The sequence below is a fragment of the Geotrypetes seraphini genome, chromosome 5 (genome assembly GCF_902459505.1).
Source record: "Geotrypetes seraphini chromosome 5, aGeoSer1.1, whole genome shotgun sequence".
Classification (NCBI taxonomy): Eukaryota; Metazoa; Chordata; class Amphibia; order Gymnophiona; family Dermophiidae; genus Geotrypetes; species Geotrypetes seraphini.
The window spans coordinates 215,818,400-215,832,466 of NC_047088.1; the positions used below are offsets into that span (position 1 = coordinate 215,818,400).

At 44.2% G+C, this 14,067-nt stretch overlaps 1 protein-coding gene across 2 annotated transcripts in view; it reads left to right on the plus strand.

The window, feature by feature from the left end:
* The window catches only part of CCDC148 (coiled-coil domain containing 148), a 169,298-nt gene that overhangs the window by 8,246 nt on the left and 146,985 nt on the right, over positions 1-14,067 (plus strand). Inside the window, exons 2-3 of one of the 2 annotated variants that reach the window (XM_033944463.1) lie at positions 2,037-2,102; positions 11,659-11,780. In XM_033944463.1, the coding sequence (XP_033800354.1) occupies positions 2,048-2,102; positions 11,659-11,780 (177 nt within the window). In that variant the 5' untranslated portion in view covers positions 2,037-2,047. Of the gene's footprint in view, positions 1-2,036; positions 2,103-11,658; positions 11,781-14,067 lie in introns of those variants that run through there. The other variant, XM_033944464.1, reaches the window with a different exon arrangement.

Below are 14,067 nucleotides of genomic sequence, written 5' to 3' on the forward strand. Positions count from 1 at the left end.
CTGAAAATTGATCAGGGTCCACCACTCCTCCATCCCTATTTATGTTTGTCTTTTGCAGTCCCGGTCCCGGCGCTTCAGCTGTAAACACAGAACAGAAATATTTGTTAAGCAATTCAGCCTTTTCTGTATCAGCTTCTACATATTTCTCTCCTTCACCTTTGAGTCTCACAATGCCACTTTTGCACTTAACATTTTATAATTAATTCAAAAGGCTCTTCATACAAGTTTACTTGACTACCTTGACCAGCTTACAATCTCCTATTATCCGCTACACTACCTACGCTCCATCAATGACCATAGACTTGTTTTCCCAAATCCTCCTAAAGTGCTTAATTGATAGGGCACCATATACAAAATGGTGGCGCCCTTAGCTGTTTGCACGACAGAGGAGCAGCAAGCAGTCATCAGATTTTTGTGGTTGGAGGGTGTGAAACCTCATGAAATTCATAGAAGAATGCTGTAACAGTATGGAGATGCCTGCATTGGTGAGAGAAGAGTGTACAAGTGGGTAGATGCATTTAAAAATGGGTGAACACTCTTGTCATCCAAGCAAGGCTGTCATTGATTAGAAGGTGGATCATGCTGATACCATTATTCATGAAAACAGGTGCATTTCTTTAGAAGTTTTGGCCAAGGAATTGGATGTGAGTATCGAATCCACACATACCATTGTCATGGAGGTTCTCAAGTATCACAAGTTGTGTGCATGGTGGATGCCTAGGATGCTGACTGAGGAGCATAAGATGATTTGTGTGCAGACTTCCACAGCCTTTTTGGCACAGTATAATGGTGAAGAAGGTTTCCTGGCACTTATTGTTACAGGGGACGAAACCTGGCTGCATCACTATGAGCCTGAAAGCAAGAGGCAGTCTTTACAATGGCATCACATATCATCTACAGTCAAGAAACAGTTCAAGTCTCAACCATCCGCTGGAAAAGTCTTGTTCACACTCATCTAGATTATGAATGGACCAATTTTGGAGCACTATCAGGAAAAGGGTGAAACGGTGAACAGTGCCTGATGTAATGCAATGTTGGAAATGAAGCTGAAGCAAAAAATACAGAGCCGTCACAGAGGACTTTTGCCTAAAGGCATTCTTCTCCTTCATAACACCCTCATACAGCCACTGCAACTCTTTACACCATTTGGAAATTGAGATTTCAGATCTTACAGCATCCTCTACACAGCCCTGATCTTGCTCCCTCTGATTAACATATGTTTGGACCCTTGAAGGATATTTTGAGAGGACGATGATTTGGAAGCTATGACAAGGTCAAAGAAGCGGTACATTCCTGGCCAAAGGCACAACCAAAAATGTTTTTTTTCAGTGGACCAAAGAAGTTGGTGCAACGGTATGAGAAGTGGGTTGAAAAGGAGAGTGCTTATGTAGAAAAATTACATATAATTTGTATCTCTAATTGAATTATATATCTCAGAATATTCAATTTGCTGTCATTTTATGAGACGCCCTCATATCTTATTTGTAGTTCTTTTCCAACCTTAAAGATTTTATTGTGTATCACTTTGATTTATTTTACAAAAAAGGCAATTTTAACAAATGCAAACAAGCATAAACATAAATATGCTAGTAAATGCTGGGGGAGAAGAAGTCATTCTTAGGGTTGAAAACAAAGGTATCATGATATTATGTTTCAAGATTATATCATATAACTGCCTATGAGGTTATTAAGATTGCAAGTTGCTCTCTGTCCTGTTTTGATGGCAGTTTTTAATTGTGAAGAAGTGTAACTTACACAGAATGTGAGATACAACTCTGGCCATCTTGTTGAGCAGGCTGGATAGACTGTATAGTTGTTTATCTGCTATCATTTGCTTTACTGTGTAACATATTCTTATTTAGTGTAGAAAGCAGTGTGTGGTGTGTAAGTTACATTTAGCGCACAATACGAAATTTGAAAAAAAATTATAAAAGTAGATCTCTGAACATTGTTTGTCTTATTTACTTATGGTTAGAACTTATTGTCCCCACAATTCACTCAAATCATGTTTAACCTTTCTCTTCCTCTACTTCCAGATTAAGCAAATATGAGTGGAAGGGACTTGCGAACTTTCATTACAATTCACAGAACCAGAGATATAAGTATGTATATGTCATTATATCATTCAGTTTAGTTACCAGTTTAAGTTGTGTGGTTTGTGTTTTTAAAATTGCAATGCTTTTATTTCTCCTTTACACCATTTGCAAAAAAAAGGTCAAAAGTTAAAATACTAATGTTCACAGAAAAGCTATAAAGTGAAAAATAATTGGATTCCTATTTACTAACCTATACTAAGATTTTACACCATGTTAGGGTTACCATATGGCTCCATATTGAGACATTCTGAACACTGAAGCTTCCACGGCGATTACAGCATAATCACCAACGCCAGGTTTTTCCATTTGCAAGCTTTACAGGACCCCTGAGGAAGGCTTAAATTGCTGAAACACGGCCCGTGTTGGGTCTAGGCTCCAGTGTTCATTGGTGTAATTTTAAATTGAAAATAAAGCATTTGAAATTTACACTTCTGTGTCTAGGAACAGGCTCCATGTGGTGTGCTTTGTGGACGTCTCTTGTTTCTTTGTGGAAGCCTGGTCTTTTGTCACTGTCTTTGGATCTATAGTTGTCACAGCAGGTCCCTCCAGTGGCGTTACGGATTGCACAGCAAAGGGTGCGGCAGAGAAGAGATAAGAAGAAATGCTTCTTATGGATAGATGGGAGTAGGGGAGAAGAAAGAAGGAGGAGATTGTACACATGAATAGATGGGAAGGGAAGGCATGGAAAAGTAGATTTTGAGAAGAAAGCAGAAAAATGTAAGAAAGTTGAATGTTAAAAGTTAATGCTAAAGATAGATGTATACACACCAAAAAACTGGCCTTATAAATAGTAAACCAGTGAAGGGTGATCAAACAAAATTATAAGAAAGCTCAGAGATTTGAAACTCTGAAGGGAAGGTTTTGAGGCCTCCTTTAGGGAAAGAGTTTACCTTCCAGTCATAGTCCTCTTATGAAAAATGTTTAATCACTCATTCAAAGGTATTATGCAAAAAAACACTTCAAGAAACTTAAAAAAATGTCCAAACAAGGTACTGGTTTTAAACTTGCAATTGTCACTGCACCTGTGGCAAGTTCTAACAGGTTTACTTAACTTATAAGAAGGTTTGAAGGGGTCCCAACGCGGCCCCGTTTCGATCCCTGCTTCAGGGGACCCGATTGCTGATTCTCTAAACAGGTTCCATTACTTTCATGCTGGTAAAATTTGCTGTGGTGACATGCAGCTGAAGAAAATGCTGCTGGAACAAAGTGCCTTCTAAATCTTGAAACCGCCAGATTTAGAAGGCACTTTGTTCCAGCAGCATTCGCAAAATTAGAAAATTCTTCGACAAAGAACAATTCAGACTCATAGTCCAATACCTAGTCCTAAGTCTAATGGATTATTGCAATATCCTCTACCTTTCTTGTCCCACCTACTTAATAAAACAACTACAGACCGTGCAGAACACTGCCCTCAGAATGATCTATTCCCTTGGAAAATTTGACCACATCACCAACGCCTTCCTAGATTCACACTGGCTTCCAATACAAGCCCGCATCCAATTCAAATTATACTGCATGTTATTCAAAACATTAAACGGAACGGCACCCACCCACCTAAACAACCGTCTAAACAGGAACACTCAACCAGACAGAGGAGAACCCAATCCCCTTTCTCCTACCCCCCTTTTAAAGGAACTAAACGCAAAAAGATGTATGACAACTTACTAGCAACACATGCAGCTAAATTGGACCCCACCATCACCAACCTACTAACAGCTTCAACTGACCTCAAGGCTTTCCGCAAAGAAATCAAGACCCTACTATTGAAGAAATACACACAAATGTCCTAACCCCTTCCTTTTCCCCTCTCGCCCCCTCTTAGCATCCTTACTTCAAAATAGTTTTAGACCTTACGCCTTTAATTATATTCCTCTTCTTGGAAAAGTCCAGCTATCTTTTTGATGTACTAGGTCCAACGTCTTTAATTGTATTTCTCTTCCTGGAAATGTCCAGTTATCTTTTTGATGTAATCCGCTTAGAACTGCAAGGTACAGGCGGAATATAAGCCATTAATGTAATGTAATGTAATCTAGTCTGTTTGAACCTTACAGAAGACATATCCAGAATACTTACAGCTTTTTGAAAACCTTCAACACTGAAATGTTACCATGTTAGATGGTAACATTTCCCCTCTGGTGTATAGTCGGAGCACTTAACTCTACCACTTGCTTTCTTCCTTCTCTTCTGGAATACCTCCTCCATCGTTCTAATTTTGAACTAAACCTAACTCAGTAAAGATACACCTGAGTGTAATTAGGGCTTTCCACTCAAGGATTAATGATAAGCCAGTATCTATTGTGACAGGGAAGCGCCTGTCAGCAGTTTAAACCCGGTTTAAACCCTGCCTTGCAAAGGGCTGCCCCTATTCCTAAGCCTAGGAAGCTGCCCAATAACCCTGTTCCTATCACCAAGAGCCAACAGGCAGGGCAAGGCAATGAGAGAAAGGCATAAACCACAACATCTGGTTTAGGGCACTATAATCCCTTTTATAACACCTTGGGCAGTTCTGCAACAAAACCTCTAGTAAAGAAAACCAGCACAGGCATGGTTAATGAGAGGGGTGGGGCTGACAGACAGGACGAACCCAGAGGGAGAGTGAGAACAAGCCTGCAGCATAAAATCAGCACAGGTGGGAACACTCAGAAGACTGTAAAGCAGGAGAGAATTCAGGAACTGCTAGAACAAGAATTGCCGTGCTGAGCAGGAAGGAGCCTAAAGCACAGGCTGTCTTACAATCCTCCCGAGCTAGCAGACTTCTGACTCCTAAGCAGAAGTTCCAGAGAGGAGAAAGGCTGCCACAGCTGTTAGCTGCCCCTGAAGGAAGTTCTTACCCGGTCTCAGAAAGCGAAGAGTCCCTAATGGAATTAGGGGGAGAGCTATCAGGAAGCAGTGAAATGGAATGCGATTTAGCAGCCTGGGATCTCCTGTAGAAACACAGTTAATGAGGTATGAATGGGGGAGGGGAATGAAAGTGAATATATTTTGTGTAGCGTTCTTTCTCCCTTGGGCAGAACTGTAAGCATGTGTGAGTGAATCAATTAGAGCCTGAGAGAGAGGCCGTGTAAATAAAGGGAAGGAGGTGAGAACCATAATTAGCTTTCCCGAGAAGCTTGAACGGAACTCAGAGTAGAGGTCTGCACGGGAACGGGGATCGCGGGGATCCCGCGGGTCCCGCGGGGATCCCGCGGGTTCCCCCCCTGGCCCACGGGACTCCCACGGGGACGCCCCCTGGCCCACGGGACTCCCACGGGGATGCCCCCCTGACCCACGGGACTCCCACGGGGACGCCCCCTTGCCCACGGGACTCCCACGGGGATGAAAACAACCTACCTAAATTCTGGCGATGCAAGCATGCAGCTTACAAGTCTGGCGTCGGGTCGGGAAATAGCCTTGTTGAGCAGTGAGCTCAGCACGTACACAGATGAAAGCCTTGCTTGCTGATTGGTCCGGCGGCCCCGCCCCACCGTGCCGCCGGACCAATCAGCAAGCAAGGCTTTCATCTGTGTACGTGCTGAGCTCACTGCTCAGCATGGCTATTTCCCGACGCGGGCATTAGGCTGTTTTTTGTCATTTCGGGTGGGGGATGGCAGCGGCAGCAGCAGCCTGAAAAAGAAATCATCCTGGCCGGGTTCGGTGTCATGCTCCGGAGCTTCTACAGCCTTCCTATCTCCCTCTCCCTTCTACCTGCGGCTCTCTTCGGCAACTCAGCAGCAACGATCGACACAAGCTTCTGGCGTCGGGGCCTACCCTCTGCGAGTCCCGCTTGTTTCAACTTCCTTTTTCCACAAAGGTGGGACTCGTAGAGGGAAGGCCTCGATGTCGGCAGCTTGTCTTGATCACCGCTGCTGACGAGTTGCTTAAGAGAGCCGCGGAGCAGGGGGGTGTTGCCAGGTGCAGGTAGAAGGGAGAGGGCCAGATGCAGGACTCGTGGGTGAGGGAGGAGAAGAGAGAGGGGAGAGAAACAAAAGGAAATATTTCATACTGGGCTGGGCCGGAGTGGAGAGAGGGTGGAAAGATTCTGGCTACAGGGTGCAGTAACAAAGGAAAAGGGGGGAAAGCTGAAAATGGAGATAGTGACACAAAGAAGAGAAAGGGTAAGCAGGACCTTCTGAATAAGGATAGAGATACAGAGGGGACATGAAGAGGAGGTGAAATAGAGACATAGAAGTAATGCTGAAAAAGTGTGTGTGGGGGGGGGAGATAAAGACATTGAAAGGGCAAATGGTGAATATGGGGTAAAGACAAGGACAGAGACAAATGAAGATTCTGAAAAAGTGGTGAGATACGGATATAGGTGAGATGGACACAAAGAAGGGTGATGCTGGAAAATAGGTGGAATGGTAATTCTGACAGACACAGAAGGGAAATGCTGGATCAAGGAGAGATGGGGCTCAGGCTGGATGGAATGAGGAGAAATGCCTTGTTGGCCCGGAACTTCCTCTCCTACGTCAGAATTGACGTCAGGGAGCGGAATGCTGGTCAGCGCGACGCTTCTGCAGGGAAAGCTTGGGACAGCGGTGGCTTGGGGACTATTCCCCGATGGCGGTGGCAGCAAACCGAGTGGCTTGGGGGAGGGCACGGAGAAAGAAAGAAAGGGGGCAGACAGAGAGACAGAAAGAAGGGGGAACAGGGAGACAGAAAGAAAAAGTTGGGGGAGAGAATGAGGTCTGGAGGAGAGGAAACATACAGGAGGCTGAAAGAAAGGAAGAAAGATTGGATGCACAGTCAGAAGAAGAAAGTGCAACCAGAGACTCATGAAATCACCAAACAGCAAAGATAGGAAAAATGATTTTATTTTCAATTTAGTGATCAAAATGTGTCTGTTTTGAGAATTTATATCTGCTGTCTATATTTTGCACTATGGCTCCCTTTTACTAAACCGCAATATTGTTTTTTAGCGCAGGGAGCCTATGAGCATTGAGAGCAGCGCGAGGCATTCAGCGTAACTCCCTGTGCTAAAACCTACTATTGTGGTTTAGTAAAAAGGGAGGGGGTGTATTTGTCTATTTTTGTATTTTGTTACCGAGGTGACATTGCATAGAGTCATCTGCCTTGGGAAATGTATATGGCAGATATCTTTGTTTTGTGTTCAAAAGAAAAGGAAATGCATTTCTGGTTTTATTTCTACAGTGTTGAAGTACTTGTTGGCCCTTGCTGTGACTGGTGGGGATCCCCAAGCACCGCCAGCAGAGGACCTCCTCTAGAGATGGTCAGAACTCCCCTCCACCAAGCGCAGCAGTCGCTGGCAGCATCCATGAGCCACTGAGGTGCCAGCATCTGTGACTCAGGGACGCTACTGCTGCCTGCCAAGCTTGGCAAAAGGGACCCCAGGCCAACTGCAAAGGAAGTCCTCAGCTGACAGTTTGTGGGTTCTCATCAGCTGAGTATTTATATTTTATATTTACATTAGAGGTTTTGGTAGAAACCCATTTACAAAGTATGTATTCTTCCCAATTAATATTTCCAAATTAATAGTCTCTTTGCTTATTTGTAAATGGGTCTCTACCAGAGCCTTTAATTCAGTAGCATAATTAAATAAAATAACTATTTTCTGAAGTTTATAGGGAAGGATGGTGACGGAGGGGATTCCTCGCGGGGACGGGTGGGGACGGAGGGGATTCCTCGCGGGGACGGGTGGGGACGGAGGGGATTCCTCGCGGGGACGGGTGGGGACGGAGGGATTCCTCACGGGGACGGGTGGGGACGGAGGGATTCCTCACGGGGACGGGTGGGGATGGGTGGGATTTTGGCGGGGACGGGTGGGGACGGGTGGGATTTCTGTCCCCGCGCAACTCTCTAACTCAGAGACCTGATAGCATAACCCTGAAGCAGGGAACTTTTGGGAGGGGACTTACACCAGTCTTAAAAGGTTGGGTTATATAAAGTTCCCTAGCCCCTACCCAGGAGCATAGGGGTAGTGAGGGCATTGGGCTTCAGGTGGGTCAGGTCTAAAGCTTCCTGAAGTGTTTGCAGACAAAAGCAGTAAAACTAAAGAGAAAACGTTTTGGTTTATTTTGGGCTTTTTGCCTAAGCAGCAGGCTGGACTGTATTATAAAGAAGAGACCTTGTGAATGTATGATTTGTGTTAAGTCCACTCAACCAGAGGGACTACTGGAACCCCAGTGCTGTGAACTGGGGGTAATAAAGATAAAAGCTGAACTTTACCCAAAAAGCAATCTACTAATTATTCTACTGATTATCCAGTGGGAGTCCTCCTGGGAGCGCTCCGTCCTACGCCTGGGGCGGGAGCCGGGTTGCCAGCGCTAGGCTTATCCCTGGACCCCGCCACACTATTCATCCGTTCATGAAAAGCCTGATTCATAACCCCCCCCCCTAATCAAGCCCTCTCCAGTGCCCTGAGTTAATTTCATCTTCACGATTCTCATGAAGACTCCTTTTGAACCCCGTCAATCCTCTTCCCTAAAATGCTAGAAGTACCTGTTTGTAAACTGCTTTGACTGTGATTGTAAAACTACAAAAAGGAAGTGCCTACTGCATGTCAATCATATTTAGGCACTATTTGTAAGAATCACGCCTACTAGTGCATAAATTAAATTAGGTACCTGTAGGCGTCTACAGCTTAGGCACCGGTATGTTAGGCCATGTTTTTCCTGGCCTAAAATATTTATTTATTTAAAAACTTAGGGCTCCTTTTACTAAGGTGCGCTAGTGTTTTTAGCGCACGCAGGATATTACTGCGTGCTACACAGCTAGAACTAACACCAGCTCAATGCTGACGTTAAGGTCTAGCGTGCGGGGCAATTCAGCGTGCGCTATTCTGCGCGTTAATGCCCTAATGCAGCTTAGTAAAAAGAGCCCTTAATATGCCGCCTGGAGTCACAGTGGTTTCCAAATAAACATACAAAAACTAAGAACAAAAACAATACAAACCATTCTTCAAAATAATATCAACACATGTGAAAACAAAGCCTACAAATTCCTCAGTAACGTATTAAAAAATGTTACAAAAATGCTTAAACAACGTTAGGAAAGACAGATCAAAAGTATGCGTCTACAAACAGCATGGTATTCAACATTTTCTTAAAGCTCCTGTCTTTCTACGCTCAAACTCCATCCATAACCATGCCTACTTTTTATGTAAGCGCTGGTAGGTACCTTGCCAATTTCAGTGGGGAACTTTAATCATTATTTATTTATTGTTTTCCAATAACATATCAAGTATCCACTTGTACAGAAAAGTAAAGTTAAGTAAAAAGTGAAATACAATACAGATTATGCAAAATAATCATCCATAATAAGAAAATTATAGCTTAACCTCAACTCAAGTCCTCAATATAGGATCCAACAAGTAGAATCAGCAAGCCGTATTAATGAAGAACATAAAAAGAAAAAGGATTTAATTAGCTGAGATAGGATATCAAACAATTCAAAAAGCACTCATTTTCCCTTCTTCCAGGTGAGCCCCTGACAAAAAAGTTGTCAATTGGCTAGGGTCAAAGAAAACATATTTTTTCATATGATACAATATTACATATTTACATGGGTGACAAAGGAAAAAAGTCACACCAAGAGCAATAACACCGGGCTTTAATGTCAAAAATTCACATCGACATTTTTGTGTGTCCCTTGCCAGATCTGGAAACATTAATATTTTGTGCCCAAGAAATTCTTTTTGTTTATTTTTAAAGAAAAGTCTAACGGCCTCTTTTACAAAGCCGCGCTAGCGGCTGTGCTGCGCTAACGGCCCTGAAGCCCATATAGATTTAAAGGGCTTCGAGGCTGTTGCTTTGTATAAGAGGCCGTAAGTAACCAATTCTTATCTGGTGCTAAAGCAACTGAGAGAAGAAGTCACTTCTGTTGCCACTTTCCTATCTGAGAGTTCCAGGATTGTTGAAATATTAAGTGGTTGTGAGGATGCTGTTTTTGAGTCCTGCTTTTGGTTTTGCGGGCAAGCTCATCTGTCTCACCCTAGGCATCTGCCACTGCTTTGGTACATCACCTAGAGTACAGATTCATATTTCCTTGCAACAGAATGGAAGACTAGGTTCTTACCTGGATAATCTTCTTTCTGTTAAAGGACATTGACAAGTATGGCTCAACCTGTCAGTTTTCTTTGCACCTTCTTACTGCCTCAGATCATTCTATAGTGAACTGGAGTTTTTCTCCTGTCATTTGGAAAAATATGTAATCTTCAACATCTTTATAAACAATCTGGACATTGGTACGACAAGTGAGGTGATTAAATTTGTGGACGATACAAAGTTATTCAGAGTAGTGAAAATGCAGGGGGATTGCGAAGACTTGCAACGTGACATAATTAGGGCTCGAGGAATGGGCATCAACATGGCAGATGAGGTTCAACATGGATAAGTGTAAAGTGATGCATGTAGGTAACAAAAATCTCATGCACGAATACAGGATGTCCGGGGCGGTACTTGGAGAGGCCTCCCAGGAAAGAGACTTGGGAGTTGTGATCGACAAATTGATGAAATCGTCTGTGCAATGTGCGGTGGCGGCGAAAAGGGCGAACAGAATGCTAGGAATGATAAAGAAGGGGATCACGAACAGATCGGAGAAGGTTATCATGCCGCTGTACCGGGCCATGGTGCGTCCTCACCTGGAGTACTGCGTCCAGCACTGGTCGCCGTACATGAAAGACACGGTACTACTCGAAAGGGTCCAGAGAAGAGCGACTAAGATGGTTAAAGGGCTGGAGAAGTTACCGTATAGCGAAAGATTAGAGAAACTGGACCTCTTCTCCCTTGAACAGAGGAGATTGAGAGGGGACATGATCGAAACATTCAAGATACTGAAGGGAATAGACTCAGTTGATAAGGACAGGTTGTTCACCCTCTCCAAAGTAGGGAGAATGAGAGGGCACTCTCTAAAGTTAAAAGGGGATAGATTCCATACGAACATAAGGAAGTTCTTCTTCACCCAGAGAGTTGTAGAGAACTGGAACGCTCTTCCAGAGTCTGTCATAGGGGAAATCACCCTCTAGGGATTCGAGACCAAGTTAGACAAGTTCCTGCTGAACCGGAATGTACTTGGGTAGGGCTGGTCTCAGTTAGGGCGCTGGTCTTTGACCAGAGGGCCGCCACGTGAGCGGACTGCTGGGCACGATGGACCACTGGTCTGACCCAGCAGCGTCAATTCTTATGTTCTTATGTAACTGAATAGGTAAAGGCGGAATAGAAAATTCGATTAACATAATATAACATATCGATTGCTTTGGTACAAACTGAAGAGGACACTATACTCCATTGGTGAAGGAGGAGGAGCTGAAAGATGTGACTCCTATGTCCTTTAATAGAAAGAAGATTATCCAGGTAAAAATCTAATTTTTCAATATAAAACAATTAAACATTCAGTAATATGCACAAGCCTTAAAGAGGAGCACCTTCAGTTTCTTTCTCTATATGCAGTTATTAAAACAGAGTATTAAGCAATTTCATCTTCTTGTGGAAAAATTACTATAGGTTGATGAGTTATTTGTAGTTCACATCCAGATGTGATTATAATTTAGAATTCAGCATTTTAAGAGTGTTTCTCCAAAATGTTAAATGTTCCTTCCCTCCCTTTTCTTTTTTGTTTAACATAGATAGTCTGGTGGTTCTTATGAAAAATGGTATTGGCAGCAGGAAATATAAACCAGTTGACTATCAGCAACTACATGCAATTACTGAAGCCAAGAAACTAGAAAGTGCTAATATACAATTAAAGGTAAACATTTTTATGTACTGATGATAGTTTATTGCATGACTAAACATAATCATTTGCTTAGATCAGTAGACTGAAAACAAACATTTTTCAATGTAAAGGAATTTTAGAATAGGATGTCATTATGTGTGGCTGGAGGGGTGTTGCCTTAGAGCAATATGAACAAGCATTACTTCTCAAAAAAATGATATTGAAAATGAAAAAAATGCATGAAGAAACTTAGGACTCCTTTTACGAAGGCGTGTTAGGGCCTTAACGTGTGGAATAGCATGCGCTAAAATGCCACGCGCACTAGCCGCTACCGCCTCCTCTTGAGCAGGCGGTAGTTTTCGGTTAGCGCGCATTAGCCGGTGCATGAGCTAAAAACACTACCTTTGTAAAAGGAGTCCTTAGAGGCAAATTCTATAAACGGCATCCCAATTATAGGCAATAGTAGGCGTCTTATTGCTGTACATTTAAAAAAAAAAAAGTCACGAGGAGGGTCACCTACATTGTAGGCATTTTTGCAAGCCTAGGGAGGTGTGTAGAGCTGCCTAAGCTCATCTAAGGCTGGGCATGGTTCCATCCCGGGAGTGGTCTTAGGCGAGCTTAGGTGACCCTAGGCATTTCCCTAGGGCCGCGATAGGTGCCTGACATGTAGGCCAGCTAAATGCTAGTCTGCATTTCAGATAGACGCAGCTGCTGATCCAATCACGGAAAGGGAATCTCCCTGCTGCGATCAGATTAGCAGCCACAGCAGGGAACTCGTGCCTCCCCCCCAAAGACTACTGGCAGGAGGGATGCCAATCCCTCCTGCCTGAACCCCCAAAGCTGCCTGAACTCCCAAAGCTGTCCCCTCCACCCCCAAATGTCCAAGGCAGGAGGAGTGCCCATTTCCTCCTGCCGCCACCACCCCAAGACATCCCCTGTCAAGAGGGATGCCCAGTACCTCTCTCCCCAAGACAACGAAATCCCTTCACCCTCCCAAGACATCCCCCCGGCAGGAGGGATGCCCAGTCCCTCCTGCCAGAACCCCCCGAGACATCCACTGGCAGGAGGGATTCCCAGTCCCTTCTGCCAGAAATACTCTCCAAACCCACCGGGGCCCCCCAAGTACTTTATTGAGTTGGCTGGCTGGAGGGATGCTTACTCCCTTTGGCCAGCAGTCCTGCCTCTGCCAATTTCCCCTTCACAGTGCATTGTGGGATGCACCACAGAGGGTCTTAAGGCCCTGATTGGCCCAGGTGCTTAAGGCTCCTCAAAGAGGAAGGGCCTTAGGCACTTGGGCCAACTGGAATTTTAGTTCTCTCTTGCAGTGCTTTCTGGGATGCACTGGTAGTAGCCTAACATTCTGATTGGTCAGATCCCTTAGGCCACCCCCCCATGGGAGTGGGCCTAGGAAGTGAAATCAAAGGGCGAGCTGCTACCAATGTGGGCATGCCACTCATGCCGGAGAAGTTAAAAAGGTACAGGGAAAGGAAAGGGGCACATGTGTGTTGCAGGGGGGGGGGGAAGGGACGCCATCACCTCGGCGCCACTCACATTTACTTTGCCACTGCTCCCAAATGAGGGTGGTGGTATGCTGAAAGATGTATAGGACTGCAAGGTGGATATGATTTTGAAAAAGCAGTTTGAAGCTCTTGCTATAGGGATCAAGGCTGCTGCTGCTGTCTTATTTGTTGCTGGGGCCTGCCACACCAGATTGCGATGGCAGTCCTCTGCAGATGAGACTGCCCCAGGAACTTGCGCAGCCATTTCTGATCACAACTCCATGGAATTTTTTCCCCTGAAGATACTTTCTCAGCAAAACAGGATACCGCTGTTGGGGTTGAAGAAGAAGCAGTTTGGAATATGAGGGTTTGGAGCAATCTGTGCAGCTAAGTGGTGATTTTTTGAATGTCATTTAACTGCTTGTAGAATGATTACCTGGAGTGATTACCAATTGATATGTTCCTCTGCTGGGAGAGATAATCTGTGAGAGACTTTTTGATTTAAAATTCGTAAATAAACGTGGAGGCTTTTTTGACCAGTGATTAGTGTGGGACTGCTATTTAAGAGCCTGTTGGGCTATTAGTGGTTTCCTGTTCACACTGAGGTCTTTTTTTCACCATTTGATAATAATTGGGTTCCTCTCCTCCAACAGATGAAGGGGTTGTTTATTTGGGTTTGAGGTAAAGGTGCTGCTTTATCAATTCTTTATTTGCTTCATTTTCAGTATTCTGCACCACACTTTCAGGCACTGCCTGTAACCCAGTACCTGTGTAGTAATTCTCTGCCCTGTGTGGTAAATGCAGAGTAATGCTGGCCAAAG